This window comes from Brassica rapa, chromosome A03 (genome assembly GCF_000309985.2).
Source record: "Brassica rapa cultivar Chiifu-401-42 chromosome A03, CAAS_Brap_v3.01, whole genome shotgun sequence".
Taxonomy (NCBI): Eukaryota; Viridiplantae; Streptophyta; class Magnoliopsida; order Brassicales; family Brassicaceae; genus Brassica; species Brassica rapa.
In genome coordinates, this window is record NC_024797.2 from 17,276,416 (window position 1) to 17,301,518 (window position 25,103).

The following is a 25,103-nucleotide window of genomic DNA, read 5'->3' on the forward strand; positions in this document are numbered from 1 at the left end:
TGGACATTCGGATCCTCGGTTCTTATCGGATTTAGATTAGTTCTTATTGGGTTTGGATCTTAGACATTTAAATCCGATTAGATAGTTAAAAATTATTCCGAATTTGTATCGATACGGATCTATAATTCATATACCCCCACAGAATATTCGTAATTTTTTAGTATATTTTAGATTTAGATTGACTCGGATATTTAGTATCTCAAATATCCAAAAATCTTAACAATATCTAAAGACCCAAAAAAGTATTCGAAAACCCAAAAAACATCCGAATTTTTATTCAAAGTCTGATCCGAAGATCTAAAAATATCCAAATTATATTTATGAAAATATAAAATTTTATTCGAAATACGAGATTATATCCGAAAACCCGAACCCAAACTTGAAATAAAATATTTGTAATACCAAAAAAATATCCAAACACCCATGTATACCCAACATATACTAGAAATGTTTGGGTATTTCGGATATTCGATCGGATCTCGAGATCCACGGCTTCAAAATAGTTATATCCAATAGGTATTTTAGTCTAGATCTGGACTTTAATCTGTATTTTCGGATCAGTTCCAGTTCCAGTTTTTGGGGTCTGGTTAAAATGGCCAGGGGTACCGGAGCAAAAGTGAAATGGATCCATATCAAACTCTCCGCTCGGTTCCAGATTTATCGGTTCGACCGGCCGGACTAGATCTGAAATCACTGCTCATCCTCGTCACTCGTATATGAAAAACAAGACCTAAATTAAAAAACCCTAAATCACTCTCTCCCACACTCCATTCCCTCCCATTTCTCCGTAAGCTATTTCACGCATCTACGATGGCGTCGATGATGGTAAGTCATACCTACACTCTCTCATATCTGTTTAAACTCTAACTAACGCGAATCTACACTCTCTCTCTGCAGCAACCGCAAATCATACTGCTCAAGGAAGGCACAGACACTTCCCAGGGGAAAGCGCAGCTACTGAGCAACATCAACGCCGTCACTGCCGTCGGCGATGTGCTTCGAACCACTCTGGGTCCACGAGGGATGGACAAGCTCATCCACGACGATAAGGGATCCGTCACCATCTCCAACGACGGCGCTACCATCATGAAGCTCCTCGACATTGTCCATCCCGCCGCTAAGATCCTCGTAGATATCGCCAAATCGCAAGATTCCGAGGTGCGATTTCGCAAAATTGAATAGTGATTTTGTTACTATTGAGCTGGATCTTTGGATCCTTGAGTGTTAGTGAAGATCTTATAATCCGTTGTGAGTGAAGCTTGAGCTAAGCGAAGAAGATGATGTAACTAACTTTCTATATTGATCTTATCTGAAAATGTCACTGGTTTGTTACTGGTTCACTCAATGCAATTACCAATACTTAAACCACACTAAACCAATACTAAAAGACAGTTATATACTCCAAAATGGAGTAAAAATTGAATTATTCCATAAATAGAGTAATGCTTTTATTTTTTGTTCATTGGAGTAAAATATGGAGTAGGGTTGGAGATGTTCTAGTATGCGTGATTGTGTTCATGAGCTCTGAATATTCTCCTGTTTATGCTGTTATTTAGGTTGGTGATGGGACAACTACGGTTGTTCTTCTTGCTGCTGAGTTTTTGAAGGAGGCTAAGCCGTTTGTTGAGGACGGTGTTCACTCCCAGAATCTGATTAGGAGTTATCGCACTGCAAGCACTTTGGTTTGTATTTTTCTTCTCGTTACTACCTTTGCAGCTCTTTTTGATTACTCTAATCACCAATGTATAACTGCATAGGCAATTGAGAAAGTTAAAGAACTTGTTGTTAGCATCGAGGGTAAAAGTGTTGAGGAGAAGAAAGGTATGTTGGCTAAATGTGCTGCTACCACTCTTTCCTCTAAGCTTATTGGTGGAGAAAAAGAGTTCTTTGCTACTATGGTTGTTGATGCTGTTATGGCCATTGGGGATGACGACAGGCTAAATTTGATCGGAATCAAAAAGGTAAATACTTTCTCAATCTAAATCATTTTGTTTCTTTCAAAATATTAGTATTCTATTTTCTTTTGTTAATTGCTTCGCATTGGCTGTTACGTTCATGTTACTTGATTTTTTAATCGACTATGCATCTATGTCCAAACTTGTGCTGTGTTCTGTCTGACTCTATCGTGCCATTTAAACTCTGGCTATTAATGGATTTCCACTTCGCTTCTTCACAGTCCAATAGGATAGCACTTCCATTGTTTCACGCAGTTTTCTAGTCGTAGACATGTACCATTATTGTAAATCTGCTTAACTCCGCATCAATTTACTGAATTCATTTTCAAGTTCCAGTTAGATTTAACGGGCATAGTGCTACATGGTACAAATGATTGGCAATTTGACATCTATGGTAGATTGTCTTAGATTGGGAGTTTTTAAAATCCAATGCGTGTAAATGAAACTTCCATTTGTGCTTGGTTAGTGATGCTTCTAAGCTATTTTATGTTATGCTCTGCAGGTTCCTGGTGGTAACATGCGAGACTCTTTCCTAGTTGATGGTGTGGCTTTCAAAAAGACATTCTCATATGCGGGTTTTGAACAACAGCCAAAGAAGTTTCTTAATCCCAAAATCCTCTTGCTTAACATCGAATTGGAGTTGAAATCTGAGAAGGAAAACGCTGAGATTAGGTTTGAATTTTGGCTCTTTTGGTTAAATGTTCTCTTCAGTTAAGCATTTTTATTCCTTATTTGACTTGAGTCTTGTCATTTGTTCACAGACTGTCAGATCCGTCACAGTACCAGTCTATAGTTGATGCAGAATGGAATATCATTTATGACAAGCTAGACAAATGTGTCGAAAGTGGAGCTAAAGTTGTTCTTTCTCGGTTGGCTATTGGTGATCTAGCTACTCAGGTTTGTCGATTCCTAATTTCTCGATTGACTATTGATGTCTTTCTTTATTTCTACAGAGAATCTTTGAGGCATTATTACATTGGTTGGTTATAGGTACTACGTTCTAGTGTATGAAGATGTTTTATTTCGTCAGAAACCTAACATATTCGTTACTCTTGTCAGTCAATATTGTTCAGAACGATACGTAGCATCTTATTGTTTAATTTTCGTGCTAATCAAGAGTTTTACCGTTTTTTACTCGTTTAACAGAAGACAGTTGGCGTTTTTTGCAGTATTTTGCCGATCGTGATATTTTCTGCGCTGGCCGTGTAGCAGAAGAAGATCTTAACCGCGTGGCTGCTGCGGCTGGAGGAACAGTTCAGACAAGTGTTAACAATATAATACCCGAGGTTAGTGAGAAATGGACTTCTTTGCTTGCTATCTAGATATGCTTACAAGTTTTGAGCGACTTGTTGATTATGTTCCTTTGAATTAGAGATTGGTTTTAATTTTGTGCAGGTTCTCGGAACTTGTGAGATATTTGAGGAAAAACAAGTTGGTGGGGAGAGGTTTAACATATTCAGTGGTTGTCCTTCAGGACGTACAGCTACTATTGTCCTCCGTGGTGGAGCTGATCAGGTATACTTCAAAATTTAAACATTGGAAGGCTTAAGGAAATAGAAAAAAAAACCGTATTAATATGATTCCTTTGAAACGTTAATGGCAGTTCATCGAAGAAGCTGAGCGTAGTTTACATGATGCGATTATGATAGTGAGAAGAGCCGTGAAGAACTCAACTGTTGTTCCTGGAGGTGGAGCGATAGATGTAAGTGCCCTTCATCCACCATGGTTTGTTTTCAAATGGTTACACATAAGTTAATAACATTGACAATGCTCCTTGCTGTAGATGGAGGTAAGCAAGTACCTGAGGCAGCATTCAAGAACAATTGCTGGGAAATCACAGCTTTTCATCAACTCGTATGCAAAGGCCTTGGAGGTACACTTCTAGTTGACTTAGATGTTTTGCTTTTATTCCTCTCATTTCTGAAAATCCCATAACTTCGTAGCTGTGTTCTGTATTATAAGGCATTGATAGAGTAGAGATGTTTTCTGTTTACTTGTTATTGTGTACAATAGAAATCTGGTAAGGAGGGTCCGAAACTCCGAATTAATATTTGACCCGGACTTGAAATTTGTTGGTTTTAAATTCACTATGATTTGTGGTGTGTGCTACAGGTTATTCCACGGCAATTGTGTGACAATGCTGGATTTGATGCAACGGATGTCCTGAATAAGTTAAGACAAAAACACGCCATGCAAAGCGGTAAGCCTTTTCTTTCACGGTCACAAGCTTGATGTATTAGTCTTTTGATAGGAAGCGCAGTTTCATGTGATGATGCTACCATGTTTATGTTATAATAGGTGAAGGAGCTTCTTATGGAGTGGACATTAACACTGGTGGAATCGCTGATTCCTATGCTAACTTTGTCTGGGAACCAGCAGTTGTTAAGGTATTGCAAAATTCTATAAACGTCTACCTGCTAATATTCTATTTTGTATGACTATCTTTTATAGAAAGGTTTATTGATGATCGGTTGTTTCCCTTTGCTGTGGCAGATTAATGCCATAAACGCTGCGACTGAAGCAGCTTGCCTTATTCTTAGCGTGGACGAAACTGTGAAGAACCCTAAAGTAATTAATATTTTATCTCATTCTCTGTTGTATGTTTTGATATTGTGAGTATGTATTGTAATGATAATTGTATCAAATATAAAAAATGCAGTCTGAGAGCGCACAGGGAGACGCTGCCGCAGGTGCTATGGGAAGAGGACGCGGTGGAGGTGGAGGTCGTGGCCGTGGTATGAGGAGGCGATAAGTTTTGTTATTTTTTTTAGTCTTATGGCAAAACTTGCAAGCTTCTTCTCTGAATTTTAGTTTTGTTGAATTTTGTCTTGAAATCAAAAGGAGCTAGTGTCTCGTGTTTGTGTTTATTTGACTTATGTCCATACAATTTTTGAAATTGAAATTTCAGTGTGGGTTTTTGTTACACTTGAGAAACTACTTTTGCTTTATTGGATCAAGACGGAGATGAATCAAACTGTAGTAGCTGGCGATGTATCTCTCAACTACATATTGGCCTGTAGTTTTTTTCCGAACCAACTGAACTGGAGAATTTTTTTTCGGTTTTTGATTCGATTTCTGATGAGAGTCCGGCTTGATTTGATAGATAAGAGGGATGGTTATCGGTTCGGCTTAGTTCAGTAATTGGTTACAGTTTTTTATTTTTTCAAAAAAAATTTGTAACCAAACCATTACCCACTCTAATCAAAAATCTGAATCAAACTAATTAAATTTTCAACTGAGCTTATAGTAATTAACTGCACTTATCTCGATTTGTAATGAAATCAAAACCTTCGGTTAAGTCTACTGGAAATTTCAAAAACTGAATTAATAAAATAGCGAACCGAACTTTGTTTTGGATTAATTAGGCAAGATTAAGATTAACTGAATAAACCGTACTAACTGAATCCGCATGCCCAAACTATACATCATCATTTTGGTGATAGCAAAAGTTGCCATTGAATCAGTACTTTCGTTGGTTCAGCAGATTGATTAGTACCCCTGTTCTAATTTAGTACACAAAGGAGAAAAAGCTAAACATTAAGTTTTGAGTAAAACTCGGCGAGTAGATCTTCGTGTGAAGAGCTTATAAACTTAGTTAGTAATCTTACGTCAATGCATGGAAACTTCTTCAACTCATCAAAATGATCACTAAGTATCTCTTTAGCTTTCTCTTTCAAACTCAAACCACAGTCCACTCTCAGAACGGTACAAAGCTTCTCCACCGTCCCAACGCAAACCATCTCTTCCACCACGGCCTTCTCCGGAGACAATTTAGACACCGTGCTTAGGATAAAGAGAGCTCTATCGTCAGCTGCAATCGAAACTCCAAACAACCGTTTTGTCACTATAGCGAGTCCACCTCCATGAGCAAGAATCTCGGCTCTACCGTTTGTACAACAACATAGACGAGACAAGACTCCTAACACAAGCTCCGTGGCTCTCTTCTCGCCAGTTGAGCTTATCTCGAGTTCGATGAGTTGGGAAACAGCACCGAGTTCAATAAGGATGTGTTTGTTGCGGCTCCACGAAGAGGTCTCTAGAAGAATCATCAGCGCGGCGGTCACAGCTTGTTTAATAACCAAGTTATAATCAAGTTTTGAATGTACCTTGTTTCTCACTCTAGGGTTTGATGACTGCGCCGTGTCACTCACGTTAGGGCTAGTTCGGTTGAAACTACTTACTACTTCCTTGAGGAAACCTATGATCCCTTTTAAAATCTCGGGATTCAATCTCTCCACGATATGAGAGGAAGTGTTTTCAGTTAGATTCCTCAAAAGCACGATTGTGTAAGCTTTGTTGAGGAAGTTTTGTTGGTTTAGAACCAAACTCAATGATTCCAAGATCTGATCGTTTTCCATCAAGATTGTTCTTGCGTCGTTTAATGGAACACCGATCATGTGAAGAAGACGTAAAGACTCATCTAGCTGCACTTTGATACGACGTTGTGCCTCTTCTTCTTCTTCTTCTTTACGGGTACACTTGACTACGAACAATATCAATAACCTATGTACGCCTCCTTCATGCATCAGTCTCCTATTTGTCTCTCCCTCCATAGCCAAAACTTCTAGCTTCCTCAACGTATCTTCTCTTGCTAATGCTGTTCAATTTAAACAGAAACATATTTTTGTCTTAAACACTGGGTTAGGAAACCTAAACAAAACCGAATCTAACTTAAATTTGGTCCAGCCGAACCTATTTCTTTAAAGAAACTAGACATGGAATTCGAGTACTCATTTGGATATTCAAATTTTTAGTGTGAGGGTATAAGCCCATTCGAGTTTTCTAAATTTTGGAACGGGTTAGGATATATGTTCAAGTATAATATTTTTTTAATTGTTTGAATCTTTTACGTTTCGCGGTGGTTCGAAGATTTTTACCTAAAATACTTATTAACTATCCCAAAAAAAATAAAATAATAATAGACAACATAGAACTTTGAATAATATATGTTCAAATACCAAAAACAAACATAAAATTAAGGTTTTGAATACTTATTTAGGTTTTGAATACTCTTTTTGGATAATAATTCATATTTTGTACAGATTTGTTTTGGATACTTTTTAGGTTTTTAGATTTTTTGGGTATCCGTTGGTGTTCGTTAGAAAAATAAATTAATAACTGATATACTAAATACACACTATATAATATAACTAGATCATGTTTTTACAAATCGGTTAGGCTTTGGTTAGGATTTTTACAAGTTGAATTCAGTTCTATCGGGTTGAGATACAAATGTTGAGGCCTAAAAAGCATTTAATTCTTTGTTGAAATATGATTTTTTAACTGAAAGGAAAATCAAACTAAAATGTTGCCACATCTAGCTGAATACTGAAATAACCGGACCAAACCGAGTTATCCTAAAACATAATACACAATAATACCTTCGTCTCCAAACTTTTTGAGATTTTTGATCTCCTCGACTACGTTAGGCTTCCCCGGAGGAATTCTAGGCGTAGGGATTCTAACAACACCAAGCGTCGCATTCTCCACGCACCAATGTTGGATAAGACGGCGAAGCGTATGGTTAGGCGTAAGGTCGGAGTCAGAAGAAAGAGGCTGCTTCGTCACGGGACAAGAAGAGACCTTCTCAAGCCATTTATCTATGCTTTCACGGTCGTAAGTGATGCCAGAAACGGCTATGACTGGATCTTTCATAATGTCTAGTGAAATTGGGCAGATGAAGTAATTAGGGATCTCTATCTCCTCATCTTCATGATCCATTTAAAAATTAACGTATGGTTTTGTATTACATTGTGTGTATATAAATATCCATAATGATGTATCACAAGTGGTGGTGGTGGAAGGTAAGAGGTGGCGGCTGCGTTTACTTGAGGACAGACTTTGTCGAACTTTGAATTCCACAAACAAGAATATTCACTATCAAACATACACGTGCATTAGTTTTCAATGCAATCATGGATGTTATAGTTTGAATTAGTTACATCTTTTCTATATGCTCTTTCCTAGTTTTATATATGTGTTTAGGCTATTGCCATTATTTTATTGCTGCAATATGTAACATGTTTTGCAAATACACTAACCTACTATGATTGTTCGGAAACTCGCTCGCTAGACGAAACGTGTGATTGAGCTGAACCTAGGCAAGTTAAAAGAAAACCGAAAAGATTAGAAAGTGCTTGAATCGAAAAAATAGAAAGTGTTTTGGGTTTCTAAAGCTATTATCATTTATCAAGTTATAGTTATATATTTAATATTTTTTTAAAAAATCTATTAAAACTCACAGAAATTTTATGTTTGTTTAACTTTAACGTCAACAATTTAAATATATAGCAACAAAATAACAGAGTTGACTTTTCTAAAACGTAGAAGTCCATTCCTTAAATTCTTCATATTCTATATTCTGTTAAAAAAAAACTGAGCATGACGATTGCAAATATCATAGAACAAGAAGTTTTAGATTTTACGTTCGTCGTGGAAAACGTAAAAAAGGCTGCAATATTATATACATTGTATCTTCTTTCACAAGTTACAAGAAAACGTCAACATCAAGAATTTGCGTTGGTGTCGAACCGTGGCTCACGAACACTCGTGACTATTATCGGTGTTAAGCTAAATGGGCTTCTAACCTAAAACCAATTGGTGCTAAGTGGAGTGGCCCATCCATCTTATATATTGCTAAGGATCCCTTCCAATATCCGATGTGGGACATTTATCCCTAATACGCCCCTTCGAGATGATGGCTCTTTGAGCGTCAATCTCGGAATATTCGGGCAAGGATCGATGGGCCGACTTTGGGCTGGATCGATAATGGATCGGATTGGACTGCGTGGATCGGGCTCTGATACCATGTTAAGCTAGATGGGCTTCTAACCTAAAACCAATTGGTGCTAAGTGGAGTGGCCCATCCATCTTATATATTGATAAGGATCCTTTCCAATATCCGATGTGGGACATTTATCCCTAATAATCGGTTGTCTGGTACATGTACGCATCATATATGACTGACTTGTATAAGGTACATGTAGAACATTCTGAAAGTGCATGCAATTGAGTCACTTTGTTTTTAACTATACGACAGATAACGAGACTCGATAGTCTTTATTGGACCACATAGATAGGTATTTATTCCACCATTCACGTGGGGTTTTTGGTCCAACTCCGACCACTTGTGGCTGTATGCGCCTGACGATTGAGAATCGAATGTTAGGACAACCCTTGTAATAATTTTAAGATCAGTCGTTTGAACTAGTCAAATTCTAAATGTATGGGTGTATTAAATTGAATGAAATAGTTTGTATTGAAATGAAAAATTCAGTGTTATTCAAATATAGTTTAAAAAAAAAAAAAAATTCAGTGTTATTTTGTTTGATTAAGTATTTTGAAATTCAATGTTATTGAAAATACTTTAGGACCTGAATTCTAAAATTATTTTAATTAATTTTGAGTGCTTTGATAGAGTTTTTTAGTTAAAAATACAAATCTAAATTTCATATTTTTAGATAAAACTTTAACAAAAATCAGTGTGAATTCTGAGTTCACTGTTCACCTAAAATCAATTTAAAACTCCCTGAAAAGAAGATTTTAAATTCTAATTAAATTGAATATACTCCGTAGAATTTAGATGGTAAACACGTACTTAGAGTTTTTTTTGTAATATGCAATATGTTGATTTAAACATTGAGTGGTATGGTAAGTCTAGCGAGTGATCTAACACACACTAATGAACCATTATTCCATTTCAACCCCCATTCTTAATACAGACCTCTTAGTAACAATTTTCGAAATCTAATCCATTTGTATTTGATGTACATATGCTTGGAATTCTAGAGTCAGGAGAATTATTTTGTTTGCATGAATGGATTGGATATGTTTCACACTTGCGTGCTCCTGAGACATCTCCATTGCCGTGATCGAGAGACCTTTTCTAGAAGCATTTGTAGGCTCATGTTGTTTGCTGACATCCCACACATGCACCTACACATTTTCATTGGAACATAGGTGAATCTAGGTTTCAAAATCACCTCCTTAGATACCAACAGTAACTTCTAACTATCAAAACAAAACAATGTCTCTGTGTTTGGAGTAATCTAAGTGGAGATTCTAGTGTAAGAGATCAACTTCGTCTTTGTATCAAGTACTTTTATGATTAAATGTTTTCAAGTATTTTCTCAAACAAATTTTTATGTAGCACAGAAACTAAACAAAGTTTGTTTACAAAATACTTACTTGCTTCGACGAGCCTTAATTTTCAATGAAACAAAAGATATGATCCACTGCATAGGAATAATAATCAAAAGAACAAGTTAGAGAGTGAGACACACCTTTAAATGAAGATTGTTCCTATCACTATGTTTTGTCTTAATAAAGAATAGATGAAAACCCAAGAATTGGGATAAAGATTCACCTTAAAGACTGGCGTGACGTGAAAGTCAATGGCCCAGTAGTGGATGCTTTCCGTAGAGGCAACCTCCATTGAGGGAAAACTTCTTTTGAAAAATGTTGAGCAATTTCTTTCAAAAATATCAATTGTAACATCCCGATTTCTTGATATATATGAAAAGGCTTAAGAGAATTATTTTGGCTATTTATGTCACCAAAGTTGATTTATCTTTTCCATTACCCATTCGTTTAGAACTTCAGGGTTAAGCGTGATTGGACTAGAGTATTGAAAGGATGGATGATCTATTGGAAAGTGATTCGTGATACCGTGCGAGTGAGGCCAAAGCACGGAAATAAGTCGGATGGTGATCGCATGGTGAGTAAACAAGACTTTCGGACTTTGAATAAATTAATGCATCGCTCGTTAGATGGAATGAGACCTACGGGCCGAGAGAACGGGTGTGGGTCGCCTATTAGCCGTAGATGGCATGGACGTTACAAGTAGTATCAAATCTGGTTAGCCATGTCGGTTCTGATCTGAAAGGCGTCTTGAGACTTGTCGTGGTGCGCAACGGGAGCGCTGCGCTCTGTGAGTGGGGTGAATTATAACATTCCGATTTCTGGTATATGTGGAAAGGCTTAAAAGAATTGATTTGGCTACCTATGTCACCAGTTGACTTACATTTTCCGTCACACATCCGTTTAGAATTCTAGGGTTAAGCGTGTTTGGGATAGAGTATTGAAAGTATGTGTGACATATCAAGAAGTGATTCGCGATACCGAAGCCAAAGCACGAGGAAAGATCAGATGGTGATTGCATGATTAGTAAACAAAACTTCCGGAACTTAGAAAAATTAACGCACTACTCGTTAGATGGAATGAGGCCTACATGCCGAGAGAGCGGACGTGGGTGACCCATTAACCGTAGACGGTCGGGGTGGTACAATCATTTGTGCCTTCTCGGTTCTCATTGAAAGAAGCCTGCGTTTCATTGATTCCTTGTCAGCTTCTACTGCTTGAAGCCTCATATATAGAGTTTCGTTTTGTCAGGATCACCAAGATATATTGCCTTCTGAATTTTCGGCCTCGAGCGTCTGCTCAGTCACTCCACTATAAGACCAGAGTCAATCCTGCATATAAGACATTTGCCACTTCCTTAGACCTCGAGGATTCACAAAAACATCAGGCCTATAAGTTCTTTTGATGCTCCCAAGTGTTGTTAATGAATCAAATCAAGATTGTTGAAAATAGATGGAATAGTCTAGACTCTAGAGTAACGTGGAAAATATGGTGAATGCAACGATGTCAACATCTCAGTTTTGTATCGTAACGCGTAATAGTGCAAGCATGAAATGACGATTTGTCACTATTTAATAAACCGTGACGTAACTAAATCGTACCATACCTATGTCTATCTGTAAAGTTAGCGTGACATGTGCTAACTAGCTAACGTGACACAGTGAATCTCGAGATCTTGTAGCATATTCTAATTAATTAATATGTGATCTAAAAGATAGTGTACTTTTTTTTTATTACCAAAAAAAAAAAGATAGTGTACTTTTGTGAATACAAGTATATTTATATGTCTATTTGAGGAGAGTTGTTGCAGACATGATAACTTGATACGTAACAGTGGACCCCACTGTTCCTCATTAATATTACATTAAACGACAGAGATTAGTCAGTAAAAATAGAAGATACCTCTTACACGAACAATTACATAGGCTTTCACATGTTTCACAGACAGATCTATCTATCCACGGATCGCGTGCCTCTCACTCGCCACATGTAAGGTTACGTTCGACGTGCCACGTCATAGGAAGGAATCTTTGGCGCGTTATAAAAGAATTGCGGCGGAGGATTTCGTTACGTCTCCATTATTTTCCAGAGAGGAGCGAGCGAATCTCGTCGCGATGGCTGCGAACGGTGATGATGCATCTCTCCCTCTAATAAAACCTCCACCGTCTGCAGCGACGGGAGATAGAACATCTGCTATTCAGACGCTAGGGAACATTATCGTCTCCATCGTCGGTACAGGCGTCCTTGGACTCCCTTACGCGTTCCGCATCGCAGGATGGTTTGCTGGATCACTTGGTGTCATTATCGTTGGATTCGCTACCTATTACTGCATGCTCCTTCTCGTTAGTTGCTTTCTTTCCCCTCTCTTTTAATCTCCTGACTTGAAAATGAAACTGGATTTGGTTTCTGGGCATTCGGATACCTATTCGGATCAGTTTCCTAGATTTTATTCGGGTTTTATATATGTTGGTTAATAATATTTTGAATTCAGGTAGATTTTATACCGAATTCAATTTGGATTTGATTAATAATACTTCAATCTTGAAGGTTTTTCAATAACATATCAAAACAAAAAATGAAATTGAGTATTTGTGTTATTTGTTTAGGTTTTGAATATTTATTTAGGATATTAATTCAGATATTCAAATTATTTTTTTCTGGATATTTGTTCGAGTTCAGATAGATTGGATTTGGATAGATCCAGATACAGATCCAGGTTTTTCGGTTTAGATTCGGTTTGGAGCTTAGTTGTAAATGTCCATGCCTAGTCTCTATGGTACTAGCAATTATCTAACAATTCCGAGAAGATTGACTTCTATGTGCAATTGTCAAAGTGTTCGTTAATCTCTAGGAATCTCAATGTTTATACACTCCGAATTGTTTTTGATATTTTTTTTTTTGCAGATTCAATGCAGAGACAAGCTAGAATCGGAAGAAGGACAAGAAGAATCCAAAACGTACGGTGACTTAGGATACAAATGCATGGGAACAAAAGGTCGTTACCTAACCGAGTTCCTCATATTCACCGCTCAGTGCGGTGGATCAGTAGCCTATCTAGTCTTCATAGGCCGGAACATGTCTTCCATCTTCACATCATACGGTTTAAGCATGGTCTCATTCATCTTGATCCTAGTTCCAATCGAAGTTGCGTTGTCATGGATCACTTCTCTATCGGCCCTCTCGCCTTTCAGCATTTTTGCCGATATATGCAACATCATAGCCATGTGTTTCGTCGTGAAAGAAAACGTGGAGATGGTGATCGAAGGAGACTTCTCGTTTGGTGATAGAACGGCTGTTTCGTCTACCATTGGAGGTTTGCCGTTTGCTGGAGGTGTTGCTGTGTTTTGTTTCGAGGGGTTTGCGATGACGTTGGCTCTTGAGAATTCTATGAAGGATAGAGAGGCTTTCCCTAAGTTGTTGGCTAAAGTGCTTGCTGGGATTACGTTTGTTTATGTGTTGTTTGGGTTCTGTGGTTATATGGCTTATGGAGATGAAACAAAGGATATTATAACGCTTAACCTCCCAAAGAATTGGTCTGCCATTGCCGTGCAGGTAATAAACTTATAAACTTATTTCATCCAAAAAAAAAAAATTTATTTCATCCAGAGCCGGTACTGAAATTTTGAGACGATTTAGTAAAACCTTTTAATAAACATTTTTGTAAAAATTTAAAAGTCTATATGTATATTAACTCTTAAAATTTTAAAGGTCTAAAATTAATGTTTTATTTAGCTATGCCCATGGACAGGTCTGATTTTATAATTATGATTTTGGATTCATATGCATAACACTCTCTTTTAATGTTGGTGTTTCTTTTTTTTTTCTCTTGTATACTTTGGTTTGAACAGATTGGTTTATGTGTGGGATTGACGTTTACGTTCCCGATCATGGTACATCCGCTTAACGAGATCATAGAGCAGAAGCTGAAAAGGGTAGATTGGCTTCAAAAACATAATCATAACTACAGCAACGAGACAAGTTCGGTTTCTAAATATGTGATCTTCACCACGAGGACGCTTTTGGTGGTAGGACTGGCTGCAATAGCGTCATTAGTCCCGGGGTTTGGTACATTTGCATCTCTGGTTGGAAGTACTCTGTGTGCACTCATATCATTCGTGTTGCCGGCTTCTTATCACCTCACGCTGCTCGGTCCATCGCTAAGTCTATGGAGCAAATCTGTTGATGTGTTCATCGTGATTTGTGGGCTGCTCTTTGCTGTTTATGGAACATACAACACAATCGTTGGAGTGTAACAAGGGAGTCTGAGTAAAACAAACACGGCAACAGAAAGTTGGTCAGAGGCTCAGACCATGAACCATGTATAGCAGTTTTACATGAATTTGATATCGGAAGATAGTGGGTTGGGAATATCCAAATTGTTGTATGATAATGACAGCTTTTAAATCTTTCGCAAAGGCATGTTTGGTTCTGTTTTATTGTGGAAAAGATGTTAAAAGGTAGTATGAAAAATCTAAAAAGAAACACAAAGAGTGGAAAAAGATAACGCGCCAGGTAGGGGTCGAACCTACGGCCTTCTGCTTAGGAAACAGACGCTCTATCCACTGAGCTACAGGCGCAACTGATTGTACAGTGACTAGAATTTTATTAGTTTTATCTCGACTTCCCCTTTTAATCTTCCACCTTGTTTACTTGCGTTTATGGTTTTCTGTGTTTCTCCTCACCGCACTTAACACTAACCTTCGCGTCTTAAACGAACGAAACACACTTTCAACACTAGAACTTTATATGGCATGTGCATGATTCTAGGTACCACCGTACTATTTAGTGTATACAGAAAGATGATATAAAAACATGATTCTAATACGAGCTTTTAATTGTTGTGTTTACTCTTCCTCAAAATAAAAAGGTCTGGAACGTATTAGAATCCCGTATTTAATAAAGAGGAACAAGAGGAAGTAATAACAGCAAAAATCAACATGAAAATCATCATATAGAATAAAATATTTTGAATCATAGAAAAAGCTGTTCCTGAAAATACAGATCCTATTTTGAGAACCAAAAAAAGCCAACGCCCTCCCAAATCCAAGAAAGGGGCTTCTTCTGTCATAAAAATGAGAATGTTTGCAGAGAAGAACGAGGGTCGGTAAAAAATAGTCTCAGACAATAGCATATTAACACCAAAAAGAGTAGTAGTGTTTGGAAGCCAAAATAGACCACAGTTACTACCGTCAGGGCCTAAATAAAACCATTCTCCTGGCAGATATGTTTCATTTGTGGTTATCATGAAAAAAACTAAATTGAGTCTCTACATCCTAAAATCCTCACACACCAAAACCACCCTTTAAAATATTCCTCCATGGATGGCCACCACGTCTCCTCTCTTGCTCCTCTCCTAATTGTATATTTTCACCGGCTTCTCATATGCGTGCCGGTTCTACAACAAGAGCGTTCAAACATATTATTAGCAGAGTTTATAGAATGAGAAAGTGCTTAGAGAGAGAAATAGAAAGAGATAGCTTCTTACCTGATAAGCCCTTTTAGGAGCGTTATCAACGTGCTCCAACCCAAGATACTGCTCCCACGCACCATATACATCCTTTCTCTGTTTTCCAAACATTTCAGTTTTCGAAAAAAAAAGAGGGTTAAATCTCGGATTTTTTTTCTTTTGAGAGATTTAAAGGATAAGAAGTCGCTTCTTTACCTGATGAAAGCGATTGTAAACAACATCTGTGTCCTGCAAGTAGTCCGGACGTCCCGTTGAAACAGAAGCAAACTTCCACTGGATTACATCAGAGAGAAAAAACGTTAATAACAACAACCTTATGAAGTTTCCAGTAGCTATTATCAAATCAGACAAAGACGTGCATACCTTGGCAAAGTCCTCATCAGGTACATGAAGTTTCTTTTGGATACGGGTCTTGATTTCTTCTAAAGTTTCACCTTCGTGGATCACCAAAACGAAGGGGTCCCCGAAATTATGAACTTGCTGCAAAAGAAACAATGGTCAAAAAAAGTTAATGGACACCTCAAGTAACTTTTTTTTATAAGAAACTTAAGCTTCTTAGGGGCTACCACCTGATTTGGTCCAGACTCTTTAGTAAAATGGTACACATGGATTAACCGAGCATTGGGACCAATATTCTTCTCTTCCTCAGGTATCTGAGATTTCACAAGATAGGAAAAGAAGAAAGTTAGCATCTTTGAAATCATTAACCAGCGTACAGAACTGCAACTATCTTATTTAGTATATAGCTCAAACACAACTACTCCTCTCAAGCATTCAATTAGCCTACACAACTAGGTACAATGGGGTGTGCGCTCCTCTAAAGCAAACCATGTGATCTACATCTCTGGAAACGCTCAAACTACATCGCCAACAGCAATGAAATGGCCTCCTTCCATTTACAAATATACTTCAACCATAGCAAGATCACATCATTGTAATTTTGTCAAATCTGACCTTATAGAAAGAATATAGGCAAAACGTTTATAGAAACAAGAATCAACATCGACATAGAAACAAGGGGGATAAATAAATAAAAACAAAAAGCCACAAGGAAAATACATCGGGACAATGACAGAACTAGAGACAAAGAAGGCGAGGCCTGGTAATTTACCTCATCTGCTAGTAAAGTCCAGTAACTGTCATTGATATTCTCAATTCTTTCGGTAGATACAAAGATCTGCAAACGTACCCAAGCAGATTGGATCAAAATTTGGTACAGTCTACAAGCCATCATATTAAAATGGTAAAAAAGATAATAGCAATGTCAAAGACAAGAATTAAGCTTGTTACCTTGTAGATTTTGTGGGAAAACACCTCAAGCAACCTCAATTCTGCATCTTGATGTGAAAGCTCCACCTGAAGCACAAGTACATATTTTATTTAAACCCAAAAAACATTAACCGTCAGGAAGAGAAAAAGACTTTAATGTGGCTGCTACGTAGATATGCATGCAGCATTATAACAACAAGATTGCAAGTAGATAGAACCTTTTCTCAAAAAAAAAAAAAAGTAGATAGAACCACCTTTGTTTTAAGCTCGTTAATAACATCTCCCACAGTACTCTGCTTAGGCAGTCTGATAGTGTGAATTATCACCTGCAAAATTTAACAGCTATAAGGCTTGAAAGATAATTACAAGAATTGAAGATAGCTAAGTTGCACAAATCTAAGTTCAACACGTACTTCGTCCTTTGAAGCATGATGAAAAGCTACATTTAGAATCTTAAGACCTTGCAATTCTGGTAGAGGAATGTCCAAAACTTCGTAATACAAAATGTCAGACGTCTGAAAAAACGGAAAGCACTTATATAAGCAAATCTGCATTGGCATAGAAATTAAAATATATAAGCTTCACTCAAAACCTACGTCAATCACCTGATTATAGTGAGCTAACATGTCTGATAGATGGTCAACTCCACGGTATTTAATAGGCTGAGGCTTGGGTTGCTGGGAGTAGCAATTGTGAGGAGTAAGCCTAATTTTCGATGAATCATCAAGGCCAATCTTCTCAGCCAATCGATCCACAACATCGTCATATGAGTGCAACTTTGACCTGAAAGTAGAAGCATTATGAATTCCAAAACTAGATACAGGATTTAATGTTGTCCGTAGAGGTACTTACAACTCCATAGTAAACTCATCATCGTTTGGTTTTTCCAGAGTACGAAAACGCACCACCTGCGCGGATTAACAAACCACATTAAGACATGGATGATCAACACCTTAGACAGGGTAATACTTGAAATTTTTCAACTGTTCACCAGAAATAATAGTACTTTGTATGATACTTTTCACTTTAACTTGCCATGATAAATTAATAAATGCTTATTCCGCAACTTGATTATACCTCTCGATTCTGTACATACTCCAAAAACGATGGCACATCCGGGTATGGACATTCATTCTCCTGGATAGAAATAGCTTTCTGATAGCAAATGATATCACCATCTTCAATCTGAACGCAAGAAGCCCATTTCAGAAGAAGAGACACCCAAACCATGAATAATTGCAGTTAATACAATGAGAGAAACATTACTTGAGATAGTTTAAAAGACATATTCTTATCCAGATGTTCGCACATTACACAAGGTTGAAACTTTATTTCCTGAAATGGGCACGAAAAGTAATTCAATGGAACGTTTAATGCCATAACTATGTGAAAAGGTAGAATTAAAAGGCACCAGCCCTCACCTCAAAAAGTTCTATTTCCTCATCAGGAGCAAAGCCGGCCATTTGAATCAGTTCCCCTATTATATCCATGGGCTTACTGGAGTTTTTCACCATGAGCCTACCAACATATCTGCACCATATCGACAAATTTTGTAACAATAATGAAAGATACAAATTCCAGTGAATATAAACATTTAAAAGAAGAAAGGAGTAAGGGTGACCGATTTTTCATTCAAGAGGAAAATGAAAGATAGAGACAGTACTTTAAGAGTACAGATTTTAGCAGCAGTATACCACCTTTATTTGAACAGATGTCAAAGTAGAAATGGGTGGATGCTAGAATTACCTTAGTATTCCATTCTCAGGGTCATAGAGCTTAAAGAAAAGAAGAATATCTTCAAATGACTTGGCTGGGGGAGGAATAGGACATTCATCCTATATATTTCAATAATTAGCAAAATTATTTGCTTATTTCGTTGACAAATTGGTTTCAGAATTTCATTCAAGAAATTGGACTCAACAATTAAACAAGGCAACAAGGAAGTATTACCGGTCCACGCACAATTTCCAGAAACAGCTTTAGCTCAGCATTGTTTGCCTTGTTTGATGCCTCTCTTATATGTCCAACCTACAATAAGATATTCAGAATTATATATTTTAAAACAAAGACACTATTATAAAGTAACAAACTAGTACAAGTATAATCCCAACTAGTAACAAACTGGCTTAAACAGATACACAGTTAGTGGGAAGGGCTTTATGATGAGACCCAATAATGCCCCACACCTAGTACAAGTATAATCCCAACTAGAAATATGTCTTAACGCAGATAATTATACAGAGATAAATCTGTGATGGTTTTAAGGTGGTGTATATCAAAAATGTCTAGTAGATAAATAATCACAAATGAAAGAGACAACCTATATGCATGAAAAGAATTATTTATATAAAGATGGATAACTACCATCTGTAATTCTTCATGGGATAACAAGGGGCGGTTGGGACGATAAGTATGGTTTTGCCGCTTTGCCCAAATCCAGAACCGCTGCAGCTCAACAGGGACACCAAATTCTTTGGCCACCTCTTCCTACATGAGGATAAATTTTACAGATTGTTATATAGCTAGAAGTATACAAGAACCTAGATAACTAGCAACTAGAAGTATACAAGAACCTAGATAACTAGCAACAACTGGAAAGTTCCAGTTAAAGACAGTATCTTATAAGAAAACTTATACAAACCAGACTCCGAAGAGCATAATTTTTCTCATCAAATCATGAACATATTCATCTGTTCCAAGATAGATTTATTTTACCAGAAAGAAATTTCCTCACAAAACCAATTTCCTGCTGAATATTAGGAAGATAGAGGAATCTACCTTAAAAAGCAGAAAGGGGGTCTGTTTCTCGATTCGAAAACTCTTGACTTTTTCATGATCAACAAGATCAAAGTACATATTCTTTCCAATTTGCTCTGTAATGTCTTCATCTCTTGCGACCTTCATAAACATATAAATTGCATTAGTAACATCAGTATCAATCTATACAAGAACTAGATCAGATAAGAACAAATTTTGAGACCCAGTTTAAGAAAAGCAGAAAACCTTGACTGTCGTGAAAAGGTGAGCTTCAGCCTTGTATTTTCTTTTATCTTCTTTCTCTTCTTGTTCCTTTTTCAGCCTCACCTGTCAGAACATGTTAAACTCAATTCATTTAGGCAAAACAAGACAGATAAACACAGGAAAAAGCGTGTAACTGAATTTCTTACCCGTAAATGTTCTGCAACGTCTTTTTCATCAACGTTGCATATTATTTTATCCTTGTCGCTTTCCCGGATATAAACAAGCATGTATGCGTTCGAGTACTTTGTGAATTTAAAAGGTGGATTGTTGAAACCAGGATTATTCTGTGGTAACTGCAGAGACGCCAAATTTGAGAGTGCATGAAGTGAGAAAAATATGACTTGTAAGGCAAACATATAAAACCTAGAACGACAACTCTACCTCTTCTTCGCCACCATATTGCTCTTCCAGTACCCTATTCACATCTTCCTTTGTCACCCGTTCATCATCAAATTTATACCTGAAAGAAATAGAAGTTTATGACGGATAAAATATGTTAAATAGTGCCATCTCAACACACACACACCAGAAACCGCAAAAAAAAAAATACACCAATTATTTATTTCAATAATATAGTGAATCTCAAGTATGAAACCAATACCACACGACATACCAGTTTAGTAAAAGATTCAAAAGAAATCCAATAAAATATCAAGTATCACACGATACGTAACTTCAACCATGCTAGCCTAGATGAACAAACTAGTTTTCAATAGAACTACTTCAATGGTTACAATATACAAAACTTAATTTATCATAAAAGGAGTAAGAGACGGGGAGGTGGAGAATATAGAAGGATACATACCACTGGTCTGAGAGTGTTGGTCTGATATAAGCATAATAGTGCCCTCCATTAACTCCACCACTATGAACTAAGACACTGCATAGAAATCAGCAAACAGTTTAAGCAAGCACATCAGGCAACACAAAAAAAATTACTAAAACATAATTCATGATGTCTTTCACTTTCATTAAAGGAAAATTAACTGTCCATATATTAAGGGAATCTACGCTACAGTAACCCGATTCCCTGAGGAGGAACCCAGCAGAGAATCAAAAGAACTTGATACTTGAAGAGAACATCCTACTACAATTATGAATAGTCCTGCTTGAATCTACTGTAACAATTTACAAAAGGAAAGATACAACGGAAATATATACCTGTGGAGTGTATAGAGGTTACGGACACTCTTGTCAGCATCAGGGGATAAATATTTTCCATTCTCTCTGTCGAGATCCAGTTGAAGAGGAAACTCATATCGATCATTTATCTATAAAATAATGGTACGTCAGACTCAGACAGATATTAGTGCAAACCTAAAATTAAGTCAGCGCAGTCAGCACGTAGTGCTGACTTTGTTGGCTAAGAGGAACTTCAAATACTAACCTTCACCATTATGTCTCGCATAAAATCATATTCAAACCTCTTGAGCTGAAGTTGAAGTACGGGTGGAAAGTCCATAAACAGCACACCTTTTTTTGCATCCTGAAAACATAAAATTATTCAAATAAAACATTATAGCTTTTCAGCTAGAAAGAAAAGAAGGGTACCCAAATAATGAATTTGACAATTCCTAAACATTTTTCAGTACCAAATTATGAAAAGGAACGAAAGAACACAGCTTGACAACATAAACATGAAAAGAAACAAGACAGCCGACCTGCAAATCATGTCCTTCTGCATGGTATTTGTTGTCTCCTTCAAGGCGTTCAACTTCAACATACTTGTCAAAAGAAGCATATACATCTTTGCAGCCTTTAACATCAAGCTGGAGGTCTGCCAACATACAATTACAAGGATGTAAAGTTATCTCGATAAAGCATATTAGCTTCTGATAAAATAAGAAGCCAGACGCCATGACATAGGTTGATGTTCAAAACAACATACCATAGAATGATTCTTTCCGAGTGGATTTATAATCTACATTAATGCATTCAATGTAATTCATTTGGTGACCCTCAAATAACTTCTGTATTGTTCCCTCCACAACAGTTCCCTTAAAAGAGCAAAAAAAAAAAATTAAACACAGATCAGTAAGTGAGAATGGAAAAAAAAAGCAACGCAAAAGAGGGCATACCTTCATTTTGTCCTCGAGCTTTTCACAGAGAACTCGGTTGAGTTCTTGAACATCATGTTGCATGAACGAATCATATGTATCCCAGCCAAACGACTTTGTCAGCTCCTTTGTCGCTACACTGGTGTCATTATACTGAAGTTTGTAAAACAAACTCTGAAGCGCCAATGGGATGCTCGCCGTAGGTGCATCATTCTCAGTTGTTGGCATGTGGTAAACAGCCTACAGGAACAGAGCAGTATTGAGATGTATTATCTCGTATTTGGTGAAATCCTGATTTAGCAAATTGAAAAGAATAAAACAAGACATGTGTCCCACCTTTCTGAAGTAAGGTATGTGGTACAAGGTCTCCAGGAGAGAATTCATGTAACAGGTAGCACCTTGGTTCTTAAGTCCAACAAAACCCGTCTCTTTTTTTGAGTCATATGCCCAGTAATCAAGAACCTTCCGCACAGAAACTTCAGCTTCAATCAGAACAGTATCATTAACCAAATATCCACGAGTGGGATCGTAGAGCTCGCCGAGAGGCATGAATGATGTAAACCCCCAATCGCTTTCTCTTGAATTGAATTGATGTTGGGTCTCTGCAGCCATACAAACAGAAGAATTACCATGAAGACTGCATCTACTTATTAAAACAGCAGGCCAACCCGGGGAAAAAAATAGCAGCGTAACTGGCTGTTGATAAAGTTCAAAAAGTACACGATCCACATTAATCATGCTCACTTCAGTTAACAAGTAAAGCATGGTCAATGCTTAAGAAAGCAGTCGCTCGACTCAGTCACAAGGTCCATAAACTCTTTTAAAAAAACAAACTTTGCCACTATTATACGCATGCATTCAGAGTGTGTACACGAATAAGATACCTTTTCTCACGGAATATCTGTTGTTGATTTGATTCACTACAGTCAGGCCGAAATGTGAATACCTACACCACCCGTATGGCAAACTCGCAGCGTCAGCGACATCCAAGTACATGGCCAAATGGTCCACATTGTTTCCTTTCGGAAAAATCAATACTCTCCTGCACAATTTAAAAAAAAAAAAAATCATCTCACTCGATGTCAACAAAATAATATATACACACCAGGAAAAAGGTGTATATGCCACTACCATTTATAACCTCCAGCAACAAAAACTTCAGAGTAATGCTTCCTAGTGTTCAGCCTAGTGAAACCAGGGATAAGCCAGGTGAACTTCACAGAGGGAGGTTCCTCCACTGGCGGATTCTCCACAGCAGCAGCAGCCTCAGGTTGAGCAACTACGAATACATCAACAAACAATAATTTGAAAAAAAAAAAACTAGCAAACAGTGACACAATCCAAAAGTGCTATAGCATCTCCACCATTCAATCATAGCGAAAACAAAAACAAGACGAGAATACAATAAGCGAATCGAACCTTCCATGGGCTGAGGTCCCTCGACTACATCAGAATGCGGAACCAGCATCTCCACGTCCTCTTGCTGCTGTAAACAAGGAAAACAAAAAAAAAATCAGAGTTCTGACTAATAGAAACCCTAATTTCACAGCTCCGTGATCGGAACGTCGAAACAGAAACCGCAATCACTCAATACACGAAATCAACACTATCTACTCGACATTCTACACTTAACAAAGCAAAACAAAACCCCCTAACGGATCAGCGAAATACAAGCAGGCTCAGGTGAAATCAACGAAGAAACCGACGATTAAAAATTGATACAAACGAAGTATGAGGTTAATCGGAGATTACATCGAGCGGCGGCGGGGTTATCATAGTCATGTCGAAGAGTGAAAAGAGAGAGCGGCAAACAGAGGAGGGAGGAGGAGAAGAAGGAAGTGAGGGAAGAAAATTAGAAAACTTGCAGAGTAGATCAATCGATCCTTTCTCGCTTTATGAAGGGATGATTACGATATTTTCGCGAAGTTGAGGGTTTGTATGGTAAAATCCTCGTCGGTTTCGGATTTTATAGGTTCTCCCGAGGGGTTCTTCAGTGAAAAACTGAAACGTGACAGGCTAATGAGAATGCGACAGGTGTTTAATATGCTGAGACCCAATTGGAAGTCTCCACGTGGCTTGACTGTCACTATGACCGTGACGGTGTGGGAGATCTTTGTATTGATTATCATTATGGGGGAGAATAAGGTGAATAGAAATAAATCTTTCATATATATCAGGAAACACGCATAAAATTTAATATTTAAGATTTTCTATAGATTTTTGTCATCTAAATCATGAATAATCTACTAAAAATAATCAGTAATGTAAAACAGCATCCACCTTCATTTATAAGTTTTGTACTTGTTTACAAAAAATCTCCGATATATTAATTTTGAAGTATTGATTAAATGACAATTTTTACGTGTTAAGCTAAGAGAGCTCATCAGCCTCTTTTTAATTTGACTAATTTTATTATGTTTATTAAAAGAATAACATTAAATGGACCACTTAATACATAATTATATCATGAAACTCCAATATAAAAAACAATTATTATTTTTTTCTCTTTCTATGTTTAGTCATTTAATATATTAAAAGGAAAAAAACATGATTATTTTTATAGAAAAGAAGATTGAAAAAAAAAAGATAAGTCCTAGGGATTCCATCAAACTGCATACATACTTGTATATATATAATGTTTTCATAATAATTTGATCAAAATTTGGTTGCATAATCCTATTTTCTTTTTTTTTTCGTTTTTGCCGATAGAATGCTTTCGATTTCCTCTATTGAAAATCTGAAAGAAATGTTTTTAACTCAGTCTATTTGAATTTTTTGGCTTAACATAAGTTTAAGAATCTATAAAATATGCTGAATAAAATGAAATGAAAAATTGTATTACATTTTATATACGTAAAATCAATTATGATGAAGTAAACAAAAAAAGCAAACTCAATTTTAAAACAAATACCACATCAAACTACTAAAATAAAAACAATATAACATTATTTAATATTTATTATCATGTCTATGTTTTATTAAATTTGAAATATGTTTTTGTACACAGAGAAAAAAATTTGCAAATACGTAATTGATTCTAATTGCAAACATATCATTATTTTAGGTATTTCATTCCGCGTAGGATGCAGATTATCATGTAGTATGAATTTTACTTGTCAAAATAATATTTATCAGACCCATAAAATAGTCCCCCTTGCTTGAAATTATTATATTTACATATATTTTGCTAGATTG

At 36.9% G+C, this 25,103-nt stretch overlaps 4 protein-coding genes and 1 non-coding gene across 6 annotated transcripts; 2 read left to right on the forward strand and 3 right to left on the reverse strand.

Annotated features, from left to right (window-relative positions):
- Positions 1-564: 564 nt before the first annotated feature.
- On the forward strand, positions 565-4,903 carry LOC103859412 (T-complex protein 1 subunit eta). Its single transcript, XM_009136939.3, has 14 exons — positions 565-825; positions 898-1,158; positions 1,557-1,682; positions 1,758-1,961; positions 2,458-2,627; positions 2,717-2,852; positions 3,125-3,241; positions 3,351-3,470; positions 3,559-3,657; positions 3,739-3,828; positions 4,068-4,155; positions 4,254-4,342; positions 4,449-4,523; positions 4,615-4,903. The coding sequence occupies exons 1-14, from the start codon at positions 811-813 to the stop codon at positions 4,705-4,707; spliced, it is 1,683 nt and encodes a 560-aa protein (XP_009135187.2). The 5' UTR covers positions 565-810; the 3' UTR covers positions 4,708-4,903.
- On the reverse strand, positions 4,719-11,877 carry LOC103859413 (E3 ubiquitin-protein ligase PUB24). Its single transcript, XM_009136940.3, has 2 exons — positions 7,337-11,877; positions 4,719-6,552 (listed from the first exon to the last, which is right to left on the reverse strand). The coding sequence occupies exons 1-2, from the start codon at positions 7,674-7,676 to the stop codon at positions 5,486-5,488; spliced, it is 1,407 nt and encodes a 468-aa protein (XP_009135188.1). The 5' UTR covers positions 7,677-11,877; the 3' UTR covers positions 4,719-5,485.
- Positions 11,878-12,131: 254 nt separating this feature from the next.
- Positions 12,132-14,530, forward strand: LOC103859414 (amino acid transporter ANT1). Its single transcript, XM_009136942.3, has 3 exons — positions 12,132-12,436; positions 12,999-13,646; positions 13,943-14,530. Exons 1-3 carry the CDS (start codon positions 12,209-12,211, stop codon positions 14,345-14,347), a joined length of 1,281 nt encoding a protein of 426 aa, XP_009135190.1. The 5' UTR covers positions 12,132-12,208; the 3' UTR covers positions 14,348-14,530.
- Positions 14,531-14,598: 68 nt separating this feature from the next.
- Positions 14,599-14,671, reverse strand: TRNAR-CCU. Its single transcript has one exon. It is a non-coding gene; the product is annotated as a tRNA-Arg (tRNA).
- A 370-nt stretch (positions 14,672-15,041) lies between these two features.
- On the reverse strand, positions 15,042-23,919 carry LOC103859415 (ubiquitin carboxyl-terminal hydrolase 13). Of its 2 annotated transcripts, none has more exons than XM_009136943.3 (32): positions 23,661-23,919; positions 23,328-23,394; positions 23,040-23,187; positions 22,793-22,950; positions 22,245-22,510; positions 21,930-22,148; positions 21,740-21,848; positions 21,513-21,628; positions 21,239-21,337; positions 21,013-21,122; positions 20,657-20,731; positions 20,233-20,311; positions 19,998-20,144; positions 19,834-19,914; positions 19,609-19,728; positions 19,195-19,317; positions 18,781-18,858; positions 18,577-18,665; positions 18,252-18,360; positions 18,097-18,165; positions 17,908-18,015; positions 17,683-17,738; positions 17,436-17,613; positions 17,244-17,345; positions 17,085-17,156; positions 16,852-16,917; positions 16,673-16,738; positions 16,131-16,214; positions 15,925-16,041; positions 15,757-15,834; positions 15,580-15,657; positions 15,042-15,489 (listed from the first exon to the last, which is right to left on the reverse strand). In XM_009136943.3, exons 1-32 carry the CDS (start codon positions 23,688-23,690, stop codon positions 15,448-15,450), a joined length of 3,339 nt encoding a protein of 1,112 aa, XP_009135191.1. In that variant the 5' UTR covers positions 23,691-23,919; the 3' UTR covers positions 15,042-15,447. The 2 variants fall into 2 exon arrangements, with proteins under 2 accessions (XP_009135191.1, XP_009135193.1); XM_009136945.3 differs by having other exon boundaries at positions 23,328-23,391; positions 23,661-23,859.
- Between the last annotated feature and the right edge of the window lie 1,184 nt (positions 23,920-25,103).

Excerpts from the sequence above, each read along its gene's own strand:
- LOC103859412 (XM_009136939.3), top strand. Across the intron at positions 2,853-3,124 it reads TTGGTGATCTAGCTACTCAG|TATTTTGCCGATCGTGATAT; the intron begins GTTTGTCGATTC and ends CGTTTTTTGCAG. Across the intron at positions 4,524-4,614 it reads AAACTGTGAAGAACCCTAAA|TCTGAGAGCGCACAGGGAGA; the intron begins GTAATTAATATT and ends TAAAAAATGCAG.
- LOC103859413 (XM_009136940.3), bottom strand. The coding sequence starts at position 7,676 with ATGGATCATGAAGATGAGGAGATAGAGATCCCTAATTACTTCATCTGC. Across the intron at positions 6,553-7,336 it reads CAAAAAGTTTGGAGACGAAG|CATTAGCAAGAGAAGATACG; the intron begins GTATTATTGTGT and ends TAAATTGAACAG.
- LOC103859414 (XM_009136942.3), top strand. The coding sequence starts at position 12,209 with ATGGCTGCGAACGGTGATGATGCATCTCTCCCTCTAATAAAACCTCCA. Across the intron at positions 12,437-12,998 it reads ATTACTGCATGCTCCTTCTC|ATTCAATGCAGAGACAAGCT; the intron begins GTTAGTTGCTTT and ends TTTTTTTTGCAG. Across the intron at positions 13,647-13,942 it reads GGTCTGCCATTGCCGTGCAG|ATTGGTTTATGTGTGGGATT; the intron begins GTAATAAACTTA and ends TGGTTTGAACAG.
- LOC103859415 (XM_009136943.3), bottom strand. The coding sequence starts at position 23,690 with ATGACTATGATAACCCCGCCGCCGCTCGAT. Across the intron at positions 18,361-18,576 it reads CCTGAGAATGGAATACTAAG|ATATGTTGGTAGGCTCATGG; the intron begins GTAATTCTAGCA and ends GATATGGTGCAG. Across the intron at positions 15,658-15,756 it reads TTTACAATCGCTTTCATCAG|AGAAAGGATGTATATGGTGC; the intron begins GTAAAGAAGCGA and ends TTTGGAAAACAG.